This window comes from Dasypus novemcinctus, chromosome 26, assembly GCF_030445035.2.
Source record: "Dasypus novemcinctus isolate mDasNov1 chromosome 26, mDasNov1.1.hap2, whole genome shotgun sequence".
In the NCBI taxonomy this organism is placed as follows: Eukaryota; Metazoa; Chordata; class Mammalia; order Cingulata; family Dasypodidae; genus Dasypus; species Dasypus novemcinctus.
In genome coordinates, this window is record NC_080698.1 from 9548702 (window position 1) to 9572420 (window position 23719).

Here is a 23719-nt window from a genome sequence, read left to right on the forward strand (position 1 = left end):
GAGCTCATGCGATGAAAGACAATAGGTGAGATGAAAAACACGAGAGGCATAAACAGCAGACCTGAAATAATAGAAGAAAAAATAAGTGATACCAAAGACAGAACAGCTGAAATAAGAGAGAGAAAAGTCCAGGGATAGAAAAGAATGGAAAAAATTGAGCAGGGACTCAGGGAGTTCAATGATAACACAAAATGCAACAACATACATGTCACGGGAGTGCCAGAAAGAGAACAGAAGGGAAAAGGGGCAGAAGGATTATTTCAGGAAATAATGACTGAGAATTTCCCAACTCTCATGAAAGAAATGAATTTACAAGTCCAAGAAGTGCAGCGAACCCCAAACAGAATAAATAAATTCAAATAGACCAACTCTGAGACACATACGACCCAGAAAGTCAAACATCAAAGATAAAGAGAAAATTCTGTGAGCCGCAAAGGAGAAACAAACCATCACATATAAGGGACATCCAGTAAGACTTAGTATCATTTCTCATCAGGTACCACAAAGGTAAGAAGACAGTGGTATTATATAATTAGGATATTTAGAGAGAAAAATTGCCATCTGAGAACTCTTTATCTGGCAAAATTTTCCAACTCTTACAAAAGAAATGAACTCTCACATTGCAGAAGCACAGCATACTCCAATCAGAATAAATGCAAATAGACCTACTTCAAGACACATATTACTCAATCAAATGCCAAAGATAAAGAGAAAATTCTGAGAGCAGCAAGGGAGAAGCAAACCAGCACATGCAAGGGATGCCCAGTAAGACTTAGTGTGGGGAGCAGACGTGGCCTGACTGGTTGAGCATCTGCTTCCCACATGGGAGGGCACCAGTCCCCAGTACGTCCAAAAAATAAACAACAAGCAAACGAGGGGAAAAACCAACTCAGAGGAGCCAATGTGGCATGGTGCTTGAGCATCAGCTTCCCCCATACAAGGTCCAGGGTTCAATCCTGGCCCCACGACCTAAAATTTTTAAAAATCAAAAAATTAAAAAATAAAAAGGACATAATGAGGATTTCTCATCAGAAACCATGGACACAAGAAGGCAACAATTAGGATATTGAAAGAGGAAAACTGCCAGCTGAGAATTCTTTATCCAGCAAAACTGTCTTTCAAATATGGCGCTGAATTTAAAATATTCGCAAACAGAAACTAAGAGAATTTATTTTTAAAAATCTATCTTTGCAGGAAATATTAAAGGAAGCCTTACAGCCTGAAAGAAAAAGATAAAGGGAGAGGCTTGGAGGATTGGAGGCTTGGAGGAAAGAACAGCAGAAAGGATAAACAAAAGAGTAAAATGACAGACAAAAATGAGATGTGACATATGAAACTAAACAATAAAATGGTGGAAGTAAATAATGTATTTACAGTAATATCATTGAATGTGAATGGATTAAACTCCCTGTATTAGCCAGCCAAAGGGGTGCTGATGCAAAATACCAGAAATCTGCTGGGCGTTATAAAGGGTATTTACTTGGGGTAGGACTTTACAGTTACCAGGCCATAAAGCATAAGTTACTTCCCTCACTAAAGTCTATTTCCACATGTTGGAGCAAGATGGCTGCTGACGTCTGTGAGGGTTCAGGCTTTCTGGGTTCCTTTGGGCTCAGCTCCTCTGTTCCCTCCACAAGGTCAGCTGTAGACTATCAGGTGAAAAGCTTTGTATCTTTCCCTGGGGCTCCAGCTTAAGACTTCAGGATCAAACTCCAACATCAAAACTCCAACATCAGAAACCCGCAACTCTGTCCTTTGCCATGCATTTTATCTGCCCTAATGACATGGCCCAATTAAAGCCCTAATCATAACTCAATCAGGTCCAGGTATAGATCAGATTACAAACATAATCCAATATCTCTCTCTGGAATTCATAACCATATCAAACTGGTACACTCCCCAAACAATATAGGCTGACAAAACGGATAAAAACACGAGTCATCCATATGCTGCCTACCAGAGATCCACTTTAGACCCAGGGATACAAACTGGCTCAAAGTGAAAGGTTGGAAAAATACATTCCACACAAACAGTAACCAAAAAAATAGCAAGGGTAGCTCTACTAATATCAGACAAAACAGATTTTAAATGCAAAAATGTTATGAGATACAAAAGGCCATTATATATTAATAAAAGGGACAATCCACCAGGAAGACGTAACAGTCATAAATACCTATGCACCTAACCAGGGTGCCCCAAAATACATGAGGCAAACTCTAGCAAAACTGAAGGGAAAAATAGACATCTCTACAGTAATTGTTGGAAACTTTAACACCCCACTCACATCATTAGATAGAACTATATGGAAGATCAACAAGGAAAGAGAACTTGAACAATATGGTAAACGAGCTAGACCTAGCAGACATTGTTCTGTATATACAGAATGTTGCACCCAAACTCAGCGGGTTATACATTCTTTTAAAGTGCTCATGGATCTTATCCAGGTTAGACCACATTAGGTCACAATGCAAGTCTCAATAATATAAAAAGAGTGAAATTATACAAAGCACCTTCTCAGGCCATAGAAGAATGAAACTGGAAATCAATAACAGGAAAGAGATAAATACACAAATGTGAGGAGGCTGAACAACACACTCTTAAATAATCAGTAGGTCAAAGGAGAAACTGTAAGTGAAATTAGTAAATACATTGAGATGAATGAAAATGACAACACAACTCATCAAAACTTATGGGATACAGCAAAGTCCTGAGAGGGAAATTTATAGCCCTAAATGCCTATATTAAAAAAGAAGAAAGACTAAAATTAAAGATATAACTGAACAACTGGAGGAACTAGAGAAAGAACACCAATTCATTCCCAAAGCAAGCAGAAGGAAAGAAATAATAAAGATTAGGCAGAAATAAATGAAATTGTGAACAATAATAACACACACACACAAAATAGAGAAAATCAACAAAACCAAAAGTTGGCTCTTTGAGATCAATAAAATTGACAAACCCCTAGCTAGACTAGCAAAGAATAAAAAGAGAGAAGGTGCAAATAAATAAAATCAGAAATGAAAGGGGCAAAGTTATGTATGACTGAACCCACAGAAATAAAAAGGATAAGAGGATATTATGAGAAACCGTATGCCAACAAACTAGACAACCTAGATGAAATGGACAAATTCCTAGAAATGCACAACCTACACTGTTGTGAAATACAAGAACTTAACAAACAAATCACATATCAAGAAATTGAACCCATCATCAAAAATCTTCCAGTAAGGAAAAGACCAGGACCAGATGGCTTCACAGGTGAATTTTATCAAGCATTTCAAGAAGAATTAACACCAATCCTGTTTAAACTCTTCTAAAACACTGAAGAGGAGGAAAAATCACCCAGCACATTTTATGAGGCCAACATCACCCTAATACCAAAGCCAGATAAAGACACAAGAAAATTACAGACCAATCTCTCTAATGAACACAGATGCAAAAATTCTCAACAAAACTCTTGTAAATCGAATCCAACAACATATCAAAAGACTTCAACATTATGACTAAATGGGATTTATTCCAAGTATGCAAGGCTGGTTCAACATAAGAAAAACAATCAATGTAATATACCACATTAACAAATTGAAAGAAAAAAAACCACATGATCATCTCAATCGATGCAGAAAAGGCATTTGACAAAATCAAGCATCATTTTTTTTGTTAAAAACACATCAAAAGATAGGAATAGAAGGAAAATTCCTCAATTTGATATAGGGCATATACGAAAAACCCACAGCCAACATCACACTCAATGGGGAAAGGCTGAAAGCTTTCCCTCTAAGATTGGGAACAAGACAAGGATGCCCGCTGTCACCACTGTCATTCAACATTGTGCTAGAAATTCTAGCTAGAGCAATTACACAAGAAAGAAAGAAAGAAAAAAAGAAAGGTATCCAAATAAGAGGAAGTAAAACTCTCACTATTTGTGGATGACATGATCCTATATTTAGAAAATTTGTCTACTACAAAGCTACTTGAGCTAATAAACAAGTTCAGCAAAGTGCCAAGAAAAGAAGAACAAAACACAAAAATCAGTAATATTTCTGTACATTGGTATTGAACAATCTGAGGTTAAATTCAGGAGAAAATTTCCATTTACAATAGCAACAAAAAGACTCAAATACCTCAGAATCAATTTAACCAAAGAGGTACAGAACCAATATGCAGAAACTACAAAACGATGCTAAAAGAAATCAGTACAGACCTAAGCAAATGCAAAGACACTTCATGTTCATGGATTGGAAGACTAAATACTGTGAAGAAGTCAATCCTACCCAAACTGATTTTATAGATTCAATGCAATTACCAATCAAATTCCAACAGCCAACTTTACAGAAATAGAACAGGTAATTACCAAATTCATTTGGAAGGGAAAGGGCACCCAAATAGCCAAAAGCATTCTAGAAAAGAAGAGCAATGTGGGAGGAATTTCAATGCCTGACCTTGAAACATACTACAAAGCTACTGTTATCAAAACAGAATGGTATTGGCATAAAGACAGACATCAATCAGTGGAATCAAATTAAGAGTTCAGAAATAAACCCTCACCTCTACAGCCAACTGATTTTCAACAAACCTACTGAAGACCTGTTAACAGGACAAAACAGTCTCTTCAACAAATGGTGCTGGAGAACTAGATATCCATAATGAAAAGAATGAAAGAGGAACCTTATCTCACTCTCTATACAAGAATCAGGGAAGCGGATGTGGCTCAACTTATAGAGCGTCCATCTACCATTTGGAGGGTCCAGGGTTAGATACCCAGGGCCTCCTGACCTGTGTGGTGAGCTGGCCCATGCTCAGTGCTGCTGCGCAAGGAGTACCATGCCACACAGGGGTGTCCCCGCATACGGGTGCTCCATGCACAAGGTGTGTGCCCCGCAAGAAGGGCCGCCCTACATGAAATAAGCGCAGCCCGCCTAGGAGTGACGCCGCAAACGCGGGAAGCTGACTCAGCAAGATGACGCAACGACAACAAAAAAAGACGCAGTTTCCTGGTGCTGCCAAGAATGCAAGTGGATGCAGAAGAACACACAGCGAATGAACATAGAGAGCAGACAACAGGGAGGAAGGGGAGAGAAATAGATAAAATAAATCTCTAAAAAAAAAAAAATCAACTCAAAATGTATCATTTAAAAGCCAGGACCACAGACCTACCAGAAGAAAATGTAAGGAAACATCTTTAAAACCTGGTGATAGGTGGTGGTTTCTCAGACCTCGGTGGTTTGTTGGATGCACAACAAAAGAAAAAATAGATAAATGGGACTCCTCAAAATTGAACACTTTTGCACCTCAAAGGACTTTGTCGAAAGGCTAAAAAGGCAGCTGACTCAATGGAAAATATCTGGAAATCACATCTCCAATAAGGATTTAATATCCATGATATATAAAGAGATGCTAAAACTCAACAATAAAAAGACAAACCTGATTTAAAAATGGGCAAAAGTCTTGAAAAGACATTTGTCCAAAGAAGAAATACAAATGGCGAAAAAACACATGAAAAAATGTTCAACTTCATAGCGATTAGGGAAATACAAATCAAAGCTACAACGAGATATTATTTCACACCTATTAGGATGGCCACTATTAAAAAGACAGAGAACTACAAGTATTGGAGAGGATGTGGAGAGATAGGAACGCTGATTCAGTATTGGTGGGGCTGTAGACTGGTACAGCCACTGTGGAGGACTGTTTGGCAGTTCCTAAAGAATTTAATATAGATATGCCACGTGACTCAGCAATACCCAGAAGAACTGAGAGCAGTGACACAAACAGACATCAATAGACCGTGTTCACAGCAGCGTGCCAAAAGATGGAAACAACCCAGGTGTCCATCAACAGATGAATGGATAAAAAACTGTGGTGTATACACACAATGGAATATTATACAAGTATAAGAAGAAATGAAGTTGTAAAGCATATGACAACATGGATGAACCTGGAAGACATTATGTTGAGTGAAGCAAGCCAGACACAAAAGGACAAATACTGTATGACTGTGCTACTATGAACTAAATATATTGTATAATCCCACGGATTTACTAACTTGAATATGGGTCACCAGAAAATAGAATGAGGTTAGAGAATAGAAAGCTGAGGGTTAACCTGTGCAAAAACTGGTAAAAAGGATGTGTGTTAATCTTTGGAAATGAATAGAAAAGATGAAAGCACAACATAATGTCTGTAACTAGAAGTGCTATTATGGGAGTATGACCATGGTTTAAAGGGAAAGTCTAAGTCATATTACCAGAAGGAAAGCTTTAATGTAACATGGGACTGTAGAGCATAGTAAAACCACATGTGAAATATGAATATGGGTAAAACTGAATATATATAAAGACCATCTTTCTTTGAACAATATCGTTATACTACAAAATGTTTATATCAGACAAAAAAAATATGCTAAGTGAAAGAAACCAGACACAAAATACTACATATTGTATAATTCTATTTATATAAAATGTAAATACAAATCAATCTATAAAAATGAAATTAGATTAGTGGTTATGTAGGATGGGGAAGAACTGCTAAGGGTGTGTTTTTCTTTTTAGAGTAATGAAATGTTTCTAAAATTTTTTGTGGTGACGCATATACAACACTGTGATTATACTAATAGTCATTGATTATACACTTTGGGTAGATCATATAGTAGGTGAATAAATCTCAATAAAACTGCTTAATAAATAAATGTGCAAGAATAGCCAGAAATAGCAGCTATGTATAGCAGGGAAAGCATAAAGAGACAGAGAAGAATTTTTGGTTTTGTCTCTTTTTTTCTTTATTATTATTATTGAAATAATGGAAATGCTCCAGTAATGATTGAAGTGATGAATGCACAACTGTGTGATTATATCAAATACCACTGATTGTACACTTTGGACAACCTGTATGCTTTATTAAGATGCATCAATAAAATTTATTTGCTTTTACAAAAGAAAGTGAAAAAACAATCAACAGAGTGGGAGAAAATATTTGCAAACCATGTATTGAGAAGGGATTTGTGGAGAAATTAGAACCCTCGTACACTGCTAGCAGGAATCTAAAATGGTACAGCAACTTTGGAAAACAGTCTGAAAGTTCTTCAAAAGGTTAAACAGAGAGTTATCATACGACCCTGTACATTCTACTTCCAAGTAGATAGATCCCAACAGATATGAAAAAACATTTGTCCACACAAAAACTTGTACACGAAAGTTCATAGCTGCATTATGAATAAGTCGAAAGTGGAAGCAATCTAAACGCCCACTGGTGGATAGATAAATGTGACCTGTCCATATAATAGAATATTTTTCAGCAAGAAAAAGAAATGAAGTGCTGATATACGCTATAACATGGATGAACCCTAAAAACATGCTAAGTGAAAGAAGCCAGTCACTATGACCACGTATTCTATGATTCAAATGGATAGAAACAAGAAGGAGATTAGTGGTTGCCTAGGGCTAGTGGTAGAGTGTGTTGGGAAGAAATGAGAAATGACAGCTAATGGTTACAGTTTCTTGTGGGAAAATGAAATGTTCTAAAATTGACTGTGATGATGGTTACAACTCTGTGAATATACTAAAAACCACTGGATTGCATAATTTCAATGGCATGTGACATATCTCAAAGCTGTTTATTAAAAACAAGCAAGCAAAAAGGAAATATAATAGTCAGTTGTGGATTGGTCTAAGAAGAAATAAAAAAGTAGAAATAGAAGATTAGCCCAAGGCTGTTTACCAGAACAGAATAAAAGAACAAAGATAAACATGAAGAAATGACTAATAGATCACAGAAATTATAATAGTTCAAAACTTGAAAGATAAGGAAACCCACAAGTATTTAGAAAATAATGAAATTAACTTCAAAGGAACAAAAACTGCAAGAGCCACAGGCTTCTCTGCAGTACCAAATACTAAAACCACAACCACTTACTTGGAAGGAAGACACCGAGCTCTGTAATCTGCCCCAGGTAGGTCTGTGGGCGAGAGCAATCGATTGCCAGGTCTCCTACTACCCACCAGCACCATCTGATCAAAACCTACAAACTGAATTACATGTGCTACAAAATGGCTTACAACAATTTCTTACTCTTCGAAACAGATCATCAGTTCTGAAGAGAAAAAATAAAACCATGATGCTTTGCTCTGCCCAACTACATTTATGAATAAAAGAGGAAATGAAACAAACAAAATAACACACCCTCATCTTTCTCAACAGTCAAGAACTCTTTTCCTGTCACTAATTTTGATAAGTATATTTAATTACTTTATTTATGCTCATCCTACTTTAAAATGTCTTAGAAAAACTTTAAGGTAATGATTACTGAAATAAAAAATCACATGGAAAAATATGAGTAAAGAGAAAACTGCGAAGTATTGGAAATAAGACCAAATGCAACAATTATAATAATAAATGTAAATGGATATAGATCCCAGAATGACGAAAGCTCTCAGATTAGACTGAAAAACAAACCCAAAGATACACTGTTTACAATTTTTAAAAAATGACATAAAAAGGTTAAAAATAAAAGGGAGGAGATATCACAGAAAAAAATATAGAGCATTATATCAAAAGTCTATATACTTTTATAGTAAATAAAAGTAGAGATGGTAGTATTTGAATGAGACCAAGTGTGGCAGGTTAGTATAGGGAATGTGGGAAGACGTGGGAAGACGCGGGAAGACGTCCTGTCACAGCCGGGACCCGGCAGAGAATTTGGCCAGCAGAGAACAGGGTCATGAGACCCCGCCCAGAAATCCCCTCTACTAAGAAAAAAGCCAGAAAGACGCCGCCTAGACCCTGGCCATGAGGTCCCAATTGGAACTCTTTCCAAGGTCAAGGGGAAGCCTTGGCCTCCCCATTGGCTCCTAAGAGCTAACAAGTGGGACAACCAATCAGAACAGCAAACAGCAGGGGCCCCTCCCCAACATTAGGAAAGGGGAGGAGGAAAGGCTTTAAAAGGTCTAACCGGCCCCCGTGTGCCTTAGCCTGTAACAGGGCCACGGCCCATGTCTTGGATTGTGTACTTATCTCATTTCTAGTTTTCTTCTTCTTTTTTTTTTTTTTACTTCAATCATTTTATTTTATTTTATTTTTCTTGCTTCTTAATAAACTCTTCACTCCCTTGCCTACCCAATGGCGTGTCCTTAAATTCTTTTTTGCGACATAGCCAAGAACCTAGAAGCCCAGAACTCAGAGTGTTCTGCTAGCAAAAGTATTAATCATGGAAAAGCATGTCATATTGAAACAGGAAGACTGAGCAGTGATGGATTAACTAGTACCAGATTTGTACTTCCCCACCCTGACATAAATAACTAAAATTTAAAGAAAGGAAAAAATGTATGCAACAACTGCTTTTAGACACTAGAGAACAGGAAGAGCAGGATTATGATCCTGGAGAGAAAAGAAACAAATAAGTATAGCAGCTTACTGCCTGAAGGCATTTCCCAGACTGCAGAAAAGAATATAATAAGGAAAGAAATGGAAGGTATTTTTAAAAAATAAAAATAAAAGTAAAAAAAAGGACCAAATTGAACTCCAAGACAACCTTGGGAAGATGGAGGAGTAGGAAGCTCCAGAAATCAGTCCCTACACCAGAACAACTATTAAATAGGCAGAAGCTGTATGAATCAACTATTTTGAAACTCTGGAGTCCAGCAGAACACTATGAAGCACCCAGGGAAGAGTAGGAGCAAGAGGCTGGCAAATACCAGTGAAATGCTCTTTGTGCAGCAGTTATGGTCCCCATCCCCGACTCTTGTAGGCAGTAGTGGGGTCTGGCCCCTGGTGTAACTTGTTGGTGCCAAAGAGGGACATAAAAATCTAATTATGGGAAGCGGATTTGGCTCAACTGATAGAGCATCTGCCTACTATACGGGAGGTCCAGGGCCCCCTGACCCATGTGGTAAGCTGGTCCATGCACAGTGCTGATGTGCGCAAAGAGTGCCATGCCACACGGGGGTGTCCCCCATGTAGGGGAGTTCCACGCGCAAGGAGTGTGCCCCATGAGGAGAGCTGCCCCGCACAAAAAAAGCGCAGCCCACCCAGGAGTGGCACCACACACATGGAGAGCAGACGCAGCCAGATGATGCAACAAAAAGAGACACAGATTCCTGGCGCCGCTGACAAGAATGCAAGTGGACACAGAAGAACACACAGCAAATGGACACAGAGAGCAGACAATGGGGAGGGGGGAGGGAGAAGGGGAGAGAAATAAATTTTTTAAAAAATCTAATTCTTGGAAAGTGAATGTGGCTCAAGCAGTTGGGCACCTGCCTACCATACGAGACATCCTGGGTTTGGTTCCCAGGGCCTCCTAAAGAAGATGAGCAAAACAGCAAGCTGATGCAATAGGTTGGTGTAGCAAGCTGATGCAACAAGATGATACAATTAGATAACACAATAAGGAAACACAACGAGGAAACATAATGAGAGAGACAAAAACCTGGGGGCAGAGGTGGTCAGGCAATTGTGCACCTCCCTCCCATATGGGATGTCCCAGGTTCAGTTCCTGGTGACTCCTAAAAAAAAAAAAAGACAAGCAGACACAGAGAGCATGCAACAAACAGACCCAGATGGCAGACAGCTAAGCACAAACAATGAGGGGGAGAAATAAATACATAAAACAAATCTTAAAAAAACAACCCTAATTCCTCAGGATCTGGGGGAGGCCTGGTCCTATTGCTGTATACATCTTTTGATTAGCTCCTTCCGATTTCTGGGAGCCTAGTTCTGAGGGTGGCCATTATTCCAACCCACCCCAGACAAAGGTGGTAGAGGATACTTTAAGATGTTTTCCTTCCTTGGAGCTACAAAGGTCAGTTGAAGGGCTGCATTTGCTGGACAGCTGCCACGTCAAGAAAGGGCAGCGCTGGAGAGGCGTAGAAGTTCCTGATGACTTCCTGGCCCCTCCCTCTACCACGCCTCAGGGCAGTTTAGAGCCAGCCTGCCTCTCTGGCCTTGTTGTCCAGCTGGGAAAGACTGACTTGGGAAACTCCTCTCCAGTGTGACCTCCTCCCAGAATTTGCCTTCCAGGCAAAAGCAGATCGAGACAATGAAACAAAACCAGTGTAAGAAACAATTGAGGGAAAGCGGACTTGGCCCAGTGGTTAGGGCGTCTGCCTACCATATGGGAGGCCCACGGTTCAAACCCCGGCCTCCTTGACCCGTGTGGAGCTGGTCCATGCGCAGTGCTGATGTGCACAAGGAGTGCCGTGCCACGCAGGGGTGTCCCCCGCGTAGGGGAGCCCCACGTGCAAGGAGTGCGCCCCGTAAGGATAGCCGCCCAGCGCAAAAGAAAGTGTAGCCTGCCCAGGAATGGTGCCACACACACAGAGAGCTGACACAACAAGATGATGCAACAAAAAGAAACACAGATTCCCGTGCTGCTGACAAAAACAGAAGCAGACAAAGACGATGCAGCAAACAGACACAGAGAACAGACAACCGGGGTGGGCGGTGGGCAGGGGGCAGGGGAGAGAAATAAATAAATAAATAAATCTCTTTTTTTTTTAAGTAAATGGAAGGGGGAGCGGATGTAGCTCAAGTGGCTGCTGCTTCCCATGCACAAGGTCCTGGGTTTGATTCCTGGTACCTCCTAAAAACAAACAAATAAACCAATCAAAACAAACAAACAAAAAAAACAACTCTCATTGGGGAGTGGGTGCAGCTCAGTGGTTAAGTATCTGCCTCCCATATACAAGGTCCCCAGTTCAATCCCCAGTACCTCCTAAAAAAAAACCAAAAAAACAGAGATTGGCAAAATGAATTTTTTAAAAATGAAAGAGGTGAAGAATTTTCTTATTACTATCAAAATAATAAAAATGCTGTAATAATGATTCAAGCATAGAATGCACAACCATGTGATTATACCAAATACCACTGATTATATACTTTGGATGAACTGTATTAAAAAAAAGAACCTACTATATGCTAAGAAGATTCACTTTAAATTCAAAGACATAAGTAGTTTGAAAGTGAAAAGACAGAACAAAAATATACCATGCAAATAGCAGCCAAAAGAGAGTTGGGGTAGCAATACTAATATCAGATAAAATAGACATTACGTCAAAAATTGTTAAGAGGAACAAAGACAGTCATTATGCACTGATAAAGGAGTCAATTCAACAAGACATAACAATTATATATGCACCTCAATCAGAACCCCAATATATACGAAACAGATTTAAAGGGAGAAATAGGTGGTTCTACATTAATGTAGAACTTTCAATAACAGAACAACTAAACAGAATATCAATAAAGAAATAGAAGAGTTGAACTATACTTTAAGTCAGCAAGACCTAAAAGACATTTATAGAACACTTTACCCAACAGCAACAGAATACACATTATTCTTGAGTGCATGTGACTCATTTTCCAGGATGAACCATCTTAGGACACAAAATAAAGCTCAATAAATTCCTAAATATTGAAATCATACAAGGTATCTTCCCCATCCACAATGGAATGAAGCTAGAATTCAATTACAGAGGGGGAAATGGAAAATTCACAAATATGTGGAAATTAAACGGCCTACTCTTACACAACAAATGGATTAAAAAGGAAATCACAGAGGAAATCAGGAAATACCTTGAAGTGAATGGAAATGAAAATTCAACATACCAAAACTTATGGGATGCAACAAAGGCAGTGCTGAGAGGGAAATTTATAGCTCTATACCTTACACTAAAAAAAGAAGAAAGTCCTCAATCTAGTTCTGGAAGAACTGGAAAAAGAAGAGCAAACTAAACCCAAACAAGTGGAAGGAAGGAAACAACAAAGATTAGAGTGGAAATTTAAAAAAATAAAAAAACAATCAAGAGAATTGACAAAACCAAAAATTGGTTCTTTAAAAAGATTAATAAAATTAACAAACCTTTAACTAGACTGACAAAGGAAAAAAAAAGAGGACACAAATAACTAAAATTAGAAATGAAATGGAGACATTACTACTGACCCCAGTAAAATATAAAGGACTGTAAGAAAATACTATGAACAACTGTATACCAACAAACTAGGTAACCTAAATCAAATGGACAAATTCCTAGAAAAACACAAACTACCTACATTCACTCAAGAAGAAATAGAAGATCCCAACAAATCAATAACTAGTAGCGATTGAATCAGTAATCAAAACCTTCCCAAAAAAAGAAAAGCGTATGACCAAACAGCTTCATAGGGGAATTTTACCAAACATTCCAAGAAGAAACAACACCAATCCTATGCAAACTCTACCAAAAAAAAATTGAAGAGGAGGGAACAGACTAATTCATTCTGAGAGGCCAATATCATCCTTATATGGAATCCAGATAAAGATACCACAGGTAAAGAAAATTACTGACCAACGCCTCTTATGAACATAGACACAAAGCTTCTCAACAAAATACTAGAAAACCGAATCCAACAGCACATTAAAAGAATAATACACCATAATACACATGATCAAGTGGGATTTATTCCAGGTGTGCAAGGGTAGTTCAACATAAGAAAATCAATAATGTAATATGCCACATTAACAGAATGAGGGAGAAAAGCCACATGATCATCTCAAAGGCATTTGACAAAATCCAGCATCCTTTCCTAATAAAAACACTTAGACTAGAAATAGAAGGAATCTTCCTCACCTGGATAAAGGGCATATGAAAAACACAAAGCTAACATGATACTTAATGGTGAAAGTCTGAAAGCTTTCCCTGTAAGATCAGGAACAAGACAAGAATGTCCACTCTCACTATTGTTATTCAACATTGTACAAGAATTCTAGCCAGAGCAACTAGGAAAGAAAAAGAAAAAAAAAGCATCTGAATTAGAAATGAAGAATTAAAACTTTCTCTATTTGCAGATGACATGATTCTACTACAGAAAATTCTGAAAAATCACAACAAAGCTCCTAAGCTAATAAATGAATTTAGTAAAGTGACAGGGTACAACATCAACACCCAAAAAAACAGAATTGTTTCTATATGCCGGTAATGACATTAGAAGAAGAATTCAAGAATAATCCATGTAGAATCTAAGCCGCCTCTTGATGTAGAGGAGGACTGGACATAACCATCCCAGGGTCCACAGGATGGAGGAATAGAGTATGGATTAGAGTGGACTTACTGGTGTTCTGCTGGGGAACTATTGTGATTAGTAAGGGAAGAAATTGTCACATTGATGTGGAGAAAGTGGCCACAGTAGCTGCTGATGGTAGGGAGAGGGAAGAAGAGATGTGATATGGGGGCATTTTCAGGATTCAGAGTTGTCCTGGGTGGTGCTGCAGGGACAGATGCTGACCATTGTGTGTCCTGCCATGGCCCACTGGATGGACTGGGGGAGAGTGTGGACTACAATGTAGACCACTGTCCATGTGGTGCAGGAGTGCTCCAAAATGTATTCACCAGGTGCAGTGAATATGCCATGATGATGGAAGAGGTTGTTGATGTGTGGGGGGGTGGTATATGGGGACCTCATATTTTTTGAATGTAACATTTAAAAGAAAATGAAGAATAATAAGAAGAAAAAAGAATAAAAGCTCCATTCACAATAGCAACTAAAAGAATCAAATATCTAGGGAAAAAAATCTAACCAAGGATGTAAAGGACTTGTACACAGAAAATTACAAAACATTGCTAAAAGAAATCAAAGAAGACCTAAGTAAATGGAAGGACAATCCATATTCATGGATTGGAAGACTAAATATCATTAAGACACCAACCCTACCCAAAGCAATTTACAGATTCAACATAATCCCAATCAAAATTCCAACAACCTTCTTCGCAGAAATGGGAAAGCCACTCATCAAATTTATATGAAAGCTATTGCTAAACTTTTCATATGTGGTTCTTTTTCTTCGTTAGTCTCTTGAACCTGGCTGGCCAAACTCTGTAGCCCCAATCTTTTACTTAGGCAGTAGAAGCAATTTCTAAAACATATAGAGAGAATTAAAATGGGATATTTTTATAGTACAGAAAAACAAAAGTCTTCACATGTGGAAGCCACAACATTCTAGAATTAGGTTTTCTAGAGATTTTATGGTGATTTTGAAACTGATTCCAAAAATGCCGATTCCATTTCTGTACTTGATGGATAAATTAGGCATCTCCACTGTTTTGGAAGATAAATAGCACAAATTATATAACAGTTTATATCCATAGCTAGTTTTACAATGATATTTGTAGCACTAAGCTTTATTCCTTAGATGGTTCTAGGGAGAGTTTAAGAGTTTTTCATACTTTTACCTCCAGCAAAGGGAAAATGAAGTTTTTTATATAAATTAGTCAAAAGTTCTGCTTTGGGGATTTTCAAAAACTATAGCTAAGAAATGAATCATATAACTAACTTCTTCTAGTACTGACTTTTTAAACCTAATGAAATTTTAAGTGTCTTATATGTAATCCTCTAGCTTGGTTTTTCCCCCAAATTGATTGTAGATAATATTTTAATCATCTAACTTACCTAACTTTTTAAAAAATTTTACTGTAAATACATTTATATTTTTATTTACAAAAATTATGAAATCAGTACATTTAGATGGATGGTGTACAGAAGGCACTTAATATAGAATTACCATATGACCTGGTATATACCCAAAAGAATTGAAAGCAGGAATTCAAACAGATACTTGCACACCAATGTTCATAGCAGCATTATTCATAATTGTCAAAGATGGAAGCAATCCAAATGTCCATCAATCAATGAATGGATAAACAAAATGTGGTATATAGATACAATGGGATATTATTCAGCTGTAAAAAAAAAAAATGAAGTTCTGATACATGTAACATGTTACATGGGATGAATTTTGAAGACATCATGTTGAGTGAAATAAGCCAGATGCAAAAAGACAAATATTGTATGATCTCATTGATATGAAATAATTAGAATAAGCAAACTCAAAGAGTCAGAATCTAGAATATAGGTTACCAGGGAGTGAGAGGATAAGAAGTATGGAGTTAAGGCTTAAAATACAGAGTTTCTATTCGGAATGATGGAAATTTTTGGTAAGGGATGATGGTGATGGTAATGGTGGTGGTTCACAACATTGTGAACATAATTAACAACAATGAATTATATATTTGAATATTGTTCAAAGGGGACATTTTAAATCATATATATGTTACTAGCATAATTTTTTTTTAATACATGGAACTGCACAGTGAACCATGGACTATTATAACCATTAACCGTGCACCATTGTTAATAGTACAATTATAAAAATGTACTTTCAGCAATGGAACAAACATAGCACACCAGTGCAAGGTGTTAATGTTCAGCATCATTAGCCACTAGGGAAATCCTGTATTTAATGCATCATTTTTAATGTAAACCCACTACTTCTCTAGTAAAAAAAAATTTTGACCTCCTAGAGCTTAAAAATATAATATCTGAAATGAAAAGTTCACTGGATGGCTTTAATAAGAATGCAGAAGTAAAGCTAAGTGAACCTAAAGCCATAGCATAATAGAAACTATCCAAACTGATAGAAACTATCTCAGGAAGAAAGAAAAATAATCTGGAAAAAGTTTTAACAGAGGCTTAGTGACCTGTGGACAATACAAAGCAGTCTAACATATATGTCACTGGAGTCCAGAATGGTAGGGAGAATGAGAGAAAAAATATTTGAAAATAATGATAGCTAAAAAATTTTCAAATATTTAGAACCCAGAAACGAAGGAATCTCAACAAACCCCAAGCAGGAAAAACATTAAAAAAAAAAAAGGCACATCATAATCAAATTTCTGAAAACCAGTGATAAAGAGAAAACATTAAAAGCATCCAAAGAAAAAGAAGACAGAGTATGTAAAGAACAAAGATGAGAATAACAAAAGACTTTGTGTTATAAGCAGTGCAACCCAGAGGACAAGGGAACGAAATGAAGGCTGTGCTGACTGATCTCATTTGCCCTTCCAGATCCATCTCCCCATTTCCCACAAAGCTCCATGGCCGTTCCTGGTTGGGTCATGAGGAACGCTGCAGGAGGTACGGAAGTGAGGAAGATGAGGCTGAGGGGTTTATTCCCGGGCTCCCTTGTTGAGAGGTTGCCTTCAGCAGGCCAGGTCCTCATCTGATGTCCCACCCTGCCAGGTGGCCCTCTCCTCACTGTTCCTCCCAGCCCACCCAGGTTCCCAAAACCACCCCCCTCTCTCCTCTGCCCAAGGAGAGTAATGGCTCCTGATAGTTCAAACTCAGTTCAGTGCACCGCCCCTTGTGGTTTCCCTACATCCTATGCTTATCTTTGTAAACAATCCCTTTATAAACTCTCATTTATTAACGTAATTTGAGGAGCCATCTGTTTTCCTCTATGTCCCACAGACTCATAAGCCATGAACTTTACTTCATGACAAAACATAAAAATATGTCAAGCAAAAATACAATAAAACATGTGAAGCAAAATGCAAGAAACATCAAACAAAACCACAATTACAGAAAGTATCTAACCTATAACTATTAATTTATGATGCTCAAGTAGACCAAATAAGGAACAGAACATTTGAAGGATATAATTAAAGAAGTTGAAATTAATGATATACACACAAACTTTTTCTTACATCAATTTAAGCCATATATAAAAGTAGAGACAAGAGTATAATGAAGCTACATGCTTCTCTCAGCCATAAACACTAAAGACCCACAGCTGATCTTAGTTCCCCTAAACTCACACCTGTTTCCCCTCTTCCCAACCCACTGGATTACTTTGAAGCAAATTTCAAGACGGCATTCCATTTCATCCAGTAATACTTCAACCTAAGACTCTAAAAGTTAGGATACTTCACTATCACATCTCAAAAAAAAACCTATGATGATATTTCATATAATTAGGTATTGGACATATGTGGAATGCTGTATCCAACCAACAGACAACAGACGTTCCTTTCAAGGGGCTATGTGATTGTTATGAAAATATGCCATATTTGAGGCCACAAAAAAAATCTATCAATTTTAAGAGGCTGAATTTACAGGTCACATTCTCAACCCAACAAAACCAGCCAGAAAATAACTTAAGACTTTTTATTAGTCACTAAACTCTAGAAGTAAAAAAACGAAGGAAAATAATATGAACAAAAGTAAAAATAAATTAATTAAAAAAGAGAAAAACCATAGGGTTGATACCATATGAGATTTGTTTCTTTGGGGGAAGAATTGAATGTGTGACCAATCTCTGCAAATCTAAATGAAAGAGAGGAGGGGAAAAACACAAAATCAAAGGATGGAGAAAGGGGCAATAACAACCAACAGTGACCTATAGCTATATGAGTGTATAACCTGCAGTAATATACTAATACCTTTTAACACCTTGATGAACAAATAAATTTTGGGTGAAATTAATGATCAAGTTCAGCCAGGGACAGAGGATGGCTAGAAAGTGAGCAAGCAAGTAGAGTGAGGTGTTCCTGTGGGGTGCAGGCACACCCTCGGGGGATCCAACGAGTCCAGCTCTTGTGTAATTCTCTCTCCTGAGTGTGCAGAATTGGCAACTTGCTTCTAACAGATTACAGCAAAGGTGACAGGATGTCAGTGCCATGGTAACATTATGTTAAGTGGTTCCGCCTTAGCAGACTAGAGAGACACTCTCTCCCTTTCTGGCTTTGAAGAATTAGCCGCCTCCTGGCAAGAACGCCACGCAACAAGGAACTGCGGGTGGCCTCTAGGAGCTGAGAGCACTCCCTGGCTGATGGCGAGGGAGAAATCAGGGACCTCAGGCCTACAACCTGAGATGAGCTCTACCAGGTGCGTTTGGGGGAGGCCCCAGGCCTCGCCTGAGGCTGCAGAGCCCACCTGCACTGTGACTGCAGCCTGGCGAGACTGAGCAGAGAATCCAACCGGCCACTGACCCACAGAAACTGTGCGATGATGAACGTGGGTTGTGTGAAGCTGCCAGTAGGTGATAACTTGTTATGCAGCGAGAGAAAACTAGTACAGTTGGTATATCGTGTTGCTATAAAAGTCCTTCAATTCTGCTGCATGCTTGAAGCTTTTCATAATAGAATGTTGGAGGCAAACATTTCATTCATTTTAAATGACTCAGGATATGTTGAAGGGAGGGAGAGAGGAAGGAAGGAAGATCAAAGAATAAATTTTAGTTATCATCAAAGAATTACCCTAAAGCTCCCAGCTAGGAAATTTTGCAAAAGAAGATCAAATTACAAAGGCTCAGAAGAGACTGAAAATTCACCAAATTCATTTTAGAACATCAGTATAATTCAGGTATCTGAACCTGAAAAATGCAGAACCAAAAACTACAAATATCACTTATTAATAAATGCAAAAAAAAAATTAAATACAAGAATAACTTACAACCACCAATTTAGATCTATTCTAAGAATATGAGAGTGACTTAAACACAAATGCAATGTGTGGAGCTTGTTTATGCCAATTCAAACAAACCAATTATAAAGAAAACATGTGAGGCAATCAGAGGAATTTGTACATAGATATTTAATGACTATTTTTTTATCTTAAGGTTTCATAATGACATTATAGTTATGAAAATGAAAACAAGTCTTTAACTTACTTTTAGAGATACATACTCAAATGAAATAATATTATGCTTTTGGTTTGCTTTAAAAACACAGTGGTGTGGAGGACTGTTTGGCACTTCCTAAGGAAGCTGAATATAGACTTGCCATGGGACCCAGCAATACCATCGCTAGGTATACACCCTGAAGAACTGAGAGCAGTGACACAAATAGACATCTGCACACCGATGTTCATAGCAGCATTATTCACAATTGCCAAAAGCTGGAAACAATCCAGGTGTCCATCAACTGATGAATGGATAAACAAATTGTGGTATATACACACAATGGAATATTATGCAGTGTTAAGAAGAAATGAAGGGAAGCGAAGTTGGCTCAACAGATAGAGCATCCACCTACCACATGGGAGATCCACGGTTCAAACCCCAGGCCTCCTTGACCTGTGTGGAGCTGGCCCACGTGCAGTGCTGATGCGCACAAGGAGTACCAGGCCACACCGGGGTGTCCCCCGCGTAGGGGAGCCCCACGTGCAAGGAATGCGCCCTGTAAGGAGAGCTGCCCAGCACGAAAGAAAGTGCAGCCTACCCAGGAGTGGCACCGCACATGGAGAGCTGACGCAACAAGATGACTCAACAAAAAGAGACACAGATTCTGGGTGCCGCTGACAAGATTAGAAGTGGACACAGAAGAACACACAGTGAATAGACACAGAGAACAGACACCTTGGGGCAGGGAGGAAAGGGTAGAGAAAGAAATAAAAGAAATAAATAAATCTAAAAAAAAAAAAGGGAAGTGGACTTGGCCCAATGGAGAGGACATCCACCTACCACATAGGAAGTCCACAGTTCAAACCCAGGGCCTCCGGGGCCACAAAGAGCAGACAACTGGGGGCAGGGGAGAAATCAGCAAAAAATAAATCTTTAAAAAAAAAAGAAGAAATGAAGTTGTGAAACATGACAACATGGATAAATCTGGAGGACATTATGTTGAGTGAAGCAAGCCAGACACAAAAGGACAAATACTATATGATTGCCCTTTTATGAACTAAATACATTGTGTGAAATATGAAAATAGGTAGAACTGCATATATAAGACTGTTTTTCTTTGAAGCTGAACAAATGTAAATTAATCATACAAATGTTCCTATCAGACAAAAAAAACCTTGTACTAAGTGTCAGTACACATATTGTATGATTCCATTTGTATAAAATGTAAATACAAATCAATTTACAAAGATGAAAGGAGATTAGTGGTTATGTAGGTCTGAGGAAGGAATGCTAAGGGGTATGGAATCTTTCTTTTAGAAGTAATGAAATTGTTCTAAAATTTTTGAGATGGTGAATATACGAAATTGTGATTATACTAAAAGTCATTGATTATGCACTTTGGATAGAATAGCCAGAAACAGCAGCTATGTACAGTGAAGGAAGCAGAGAGAGACTGAGAGGTGAGCAATTTTCTTGTTGGTTTGTGTTAGTTGTTTATTATTATTATATAATGAAAATGCTCTAACAATTGAAGTCATGAATGCACAGCTGTGTGATTATACCAAATACCACTGACTGTTCACTTTGGTGAACTGTATGTTTATTAATATGTGTCAATAAAATTGATTTCTTAAAAAAAAAAACAGTGCGGATGGGGGAGGCGGGTCTATGAGGACTTATGATAACATTCTCTTTACTTTTTTATATAATTTAGAATAAATTTTAAAAAACAAAACTGGAATGGGTTGGCTCAGTACGATCACTACCCCAACAGTGGAAATCAAGGCCCATGAAAATCAAGGACAAACAAGGACCCCAGTCTGCCCCTCACTTGTTCCGGCCAATGCACTAACACAAAACAGAAAGACACCGAACGTACACTGGATTGGCAAAAACCGGATTATCCTTATTTCAGAGGATATGAGAGCTCATCAAGGAAACCCAAGAGAATCAACTGAAAACCCGCTAGAGTGAATAAAAGCATTTGGTCATGGCTTTTCTGTGGAAAGCAATAATCAGACAGGGAGAAAGTCGTCCTCAGCTGAGCCAGCTCCCCCGGGGCCCCTGGAGCCGCATCCCTGGCTAACGGCCGCACCGCCAGCTCCTTCGGCCCGGCCGTCCCCATGCAGGGGCGCCCCCTCAGCCCCTTGCCTGGATGTCGTGGGCAGATGGACTCCACGGCACGTGGCTTCACTACCCAACTGCCACCTCCTCTGTCCCACTGTTCCCATCACGTCCACGTAGTCAAAGCCACGGCAGCCTTTTCCATGGCTGCAGGCCATCGGCTGGGGCTGCAGGGCCACCTTGAGACACAGACAACGGCGGCCCAGCGGACTCCTGGTCTCCAGTCGGCCACGCTCTCCCTCAGCTACCTCCCCCTGGAGCCTGCTTCCTCTTCATTCTCACCCTGGAGGGAAAACCCCCACGACACCAGGCAAGCTCCCCGGGCCCACCTGCACCCCAGCCCCCTCCTGACACTCGGGCATCCGGGCACCTGCCACTTGCAGGGCCCCTCGGTGGCTGTGCTGGCTCCTGCACCCTCACTCCCAGCTCCTCTTTATGGCCAAATCGCCCTCGACCGAGCGCCCTTCACCCCTGCCACACTTGGGTGTCGGCACCCCCAGGCTCGTGCCAAGGGCCCCAGTGACTGTCAGCACAGGACAGTGTCGCTGGGGCCTGGTCCTGAGGTATCGCGCCCACTGACCACCGCCTCCTCCTCTCTGACTCGCCTTCACGAGCCCTCGCCTGGTTTCCCTGCTCCCTCACTGGACACTACAGCCTCCTCCACTAAATGCCAGGGCGCCCCAGGGCTTGTGTGGGCCCCACTTCTCCTTCCCCGGCCCGTCCTAGGGTCGCAAGCACCCTCTCTTTGGGGAGGCCCAAGCCCCAAACCCTCCTCGGAAACCAGCCGGCCTCGTGGGCATTTTCTCTTGACCGTCTCCCGGAGCCTCTTCCTTCCACTCACCCCCCTTTCCCCGAGCACCTCCTGAGTAAGCGGGAGACGGAGCGGGCGCGGCTCCCGCCCGCGTGTGAGCACCTCACCCCCAGGACCCCAGCCCGCGGCTAGACACACGGAGTCACCGGACCCTTCCCTGCCGCCAGGGCCGCCCGCTTCCCGGCCAGGACCTCAGGCCCGGCGACACGCACCGCGTCGATCTCGTTGAGGACCTTCCACTGCTCGTAGGGCACGCCCAGCGCCTCGGCCGTCTGGATCGTCCTCTTCATCTGGCTCGTCCAGACCTTCAGCTCCTTGATGTTCTGGTCGCTGATGAACTGGGCCAGACTCTTGGCAAACTGAAACACAACCCGGCAAGTCCAGAGCCCTGGGGCTGGGGGACCCCCAAGGGCCCCGCAGGCCCGACCTTCCAATGACAGTGCCCCCCGGAGCGCCGCCCCGCGTCCTCCCAGACCCCTGGCGCAGCTCAGGCCCCGGCCCCGCCGCACGGCCTCCCTGGGGGGCCCGGCCACCAGCCGCGCTGCGGGGCGGAGAGGGGGCCGGCACGGCGGGCATCTGCTTTGCCGTTTGGCGACCACCTCCCTGGTGACGGGAACGTCTAAACTGAAACGACAGTCGTCCACCCCGGCCGGCTGAGCCCCAGCACGCAGCCCCTGGCCCCCGCGCGCGCTGACCTGCCTGCCCCGGGGGGACAGTCCCGTGTCCCCGCCGATCCGGCCCTTGAGGTTGAGCTCGCTCTCGCCGTGCCGGCAGAGGTAGATGGAGCGGGGCGTGACATGGATGTTCATGAGGTAATACACGATGCGGCTCTGGATGTGGTCGGCCACCCGGTTCACCACGTAGCTCTGTCCCACATCCATGATCTTGATGTAGGACAGGTCCCTTTGCAGAGAGAAGGGGGATGGGGGCTGTGTGACCAGGGACCGGGCGGGCACATCTGGGCAGCCAGAGAAACCCTGCGTCTCTGGCCTTCAGGCTTGAGATCACAACGCAGGACGGTCAGCTGGTGGCGGGGGGTGAGGTGGGCACAATGCAACACGCGTGACCACAGGCAAACTCCGGGAGAGGTGCTCGGGCACTCGGCATGCTTGCAAAAGGTGACATCCAAGGCGGGGCAGTCAGTGCCACCAAACCAGCACTTTTACCGCTGCTTGGGTGTCCTGGGCCCCTCGGCGCCTACCTCTCGGCTCTCAGCACCCTGTCTGCAAGTTGAACAGAGACACAACTTTCTCCAGGACTGCTGGGAAGGGCTGGCAAGTGCTCTACCCCCCTCCCTTCCTGGACAGCTGACCCCCAGTAACCCCGTCCCCAGAGCCCAGTCCAGGTCATGCGAGCGT

At 40.8% G+C, this 23719-nt stretch overlaps 1 protein-coding gene across 3 annotated transcripts in view; it reads right to left on the reverse strand.

The window, feature by feature from the left end:
- Nucleotides 1–23719, reverse strand: part of PFKFB4 (6-phosphofructo-2-kinase/fructose-2,6-biphosphatase 4) — a 54054-nt gene that overhangs the window by 15151 nt on the left and 15184 nt on the right. For 2 of the 3 annotated variants that reach the window (XM_058288475.1, XM_058288472.1), the window contains 2 exons: nt 23057–23264; nt 22574–22720 (listed from right to left, as the gene is read on the reverse strand). In XM_058288475.1, coding sequence (XP_058144458.1) covers nt 22574–22720; nt 23057–23264 — 355 coding nt within the window. Of the gene's footprint in view, nt 1–22573; nt 22721–23056; nt 23265–23527; nt 23585–23719 lie in introns of all 3 variants that reach the window. The other variant, XM_058288473.2, reaches the window with a different exon arrangement.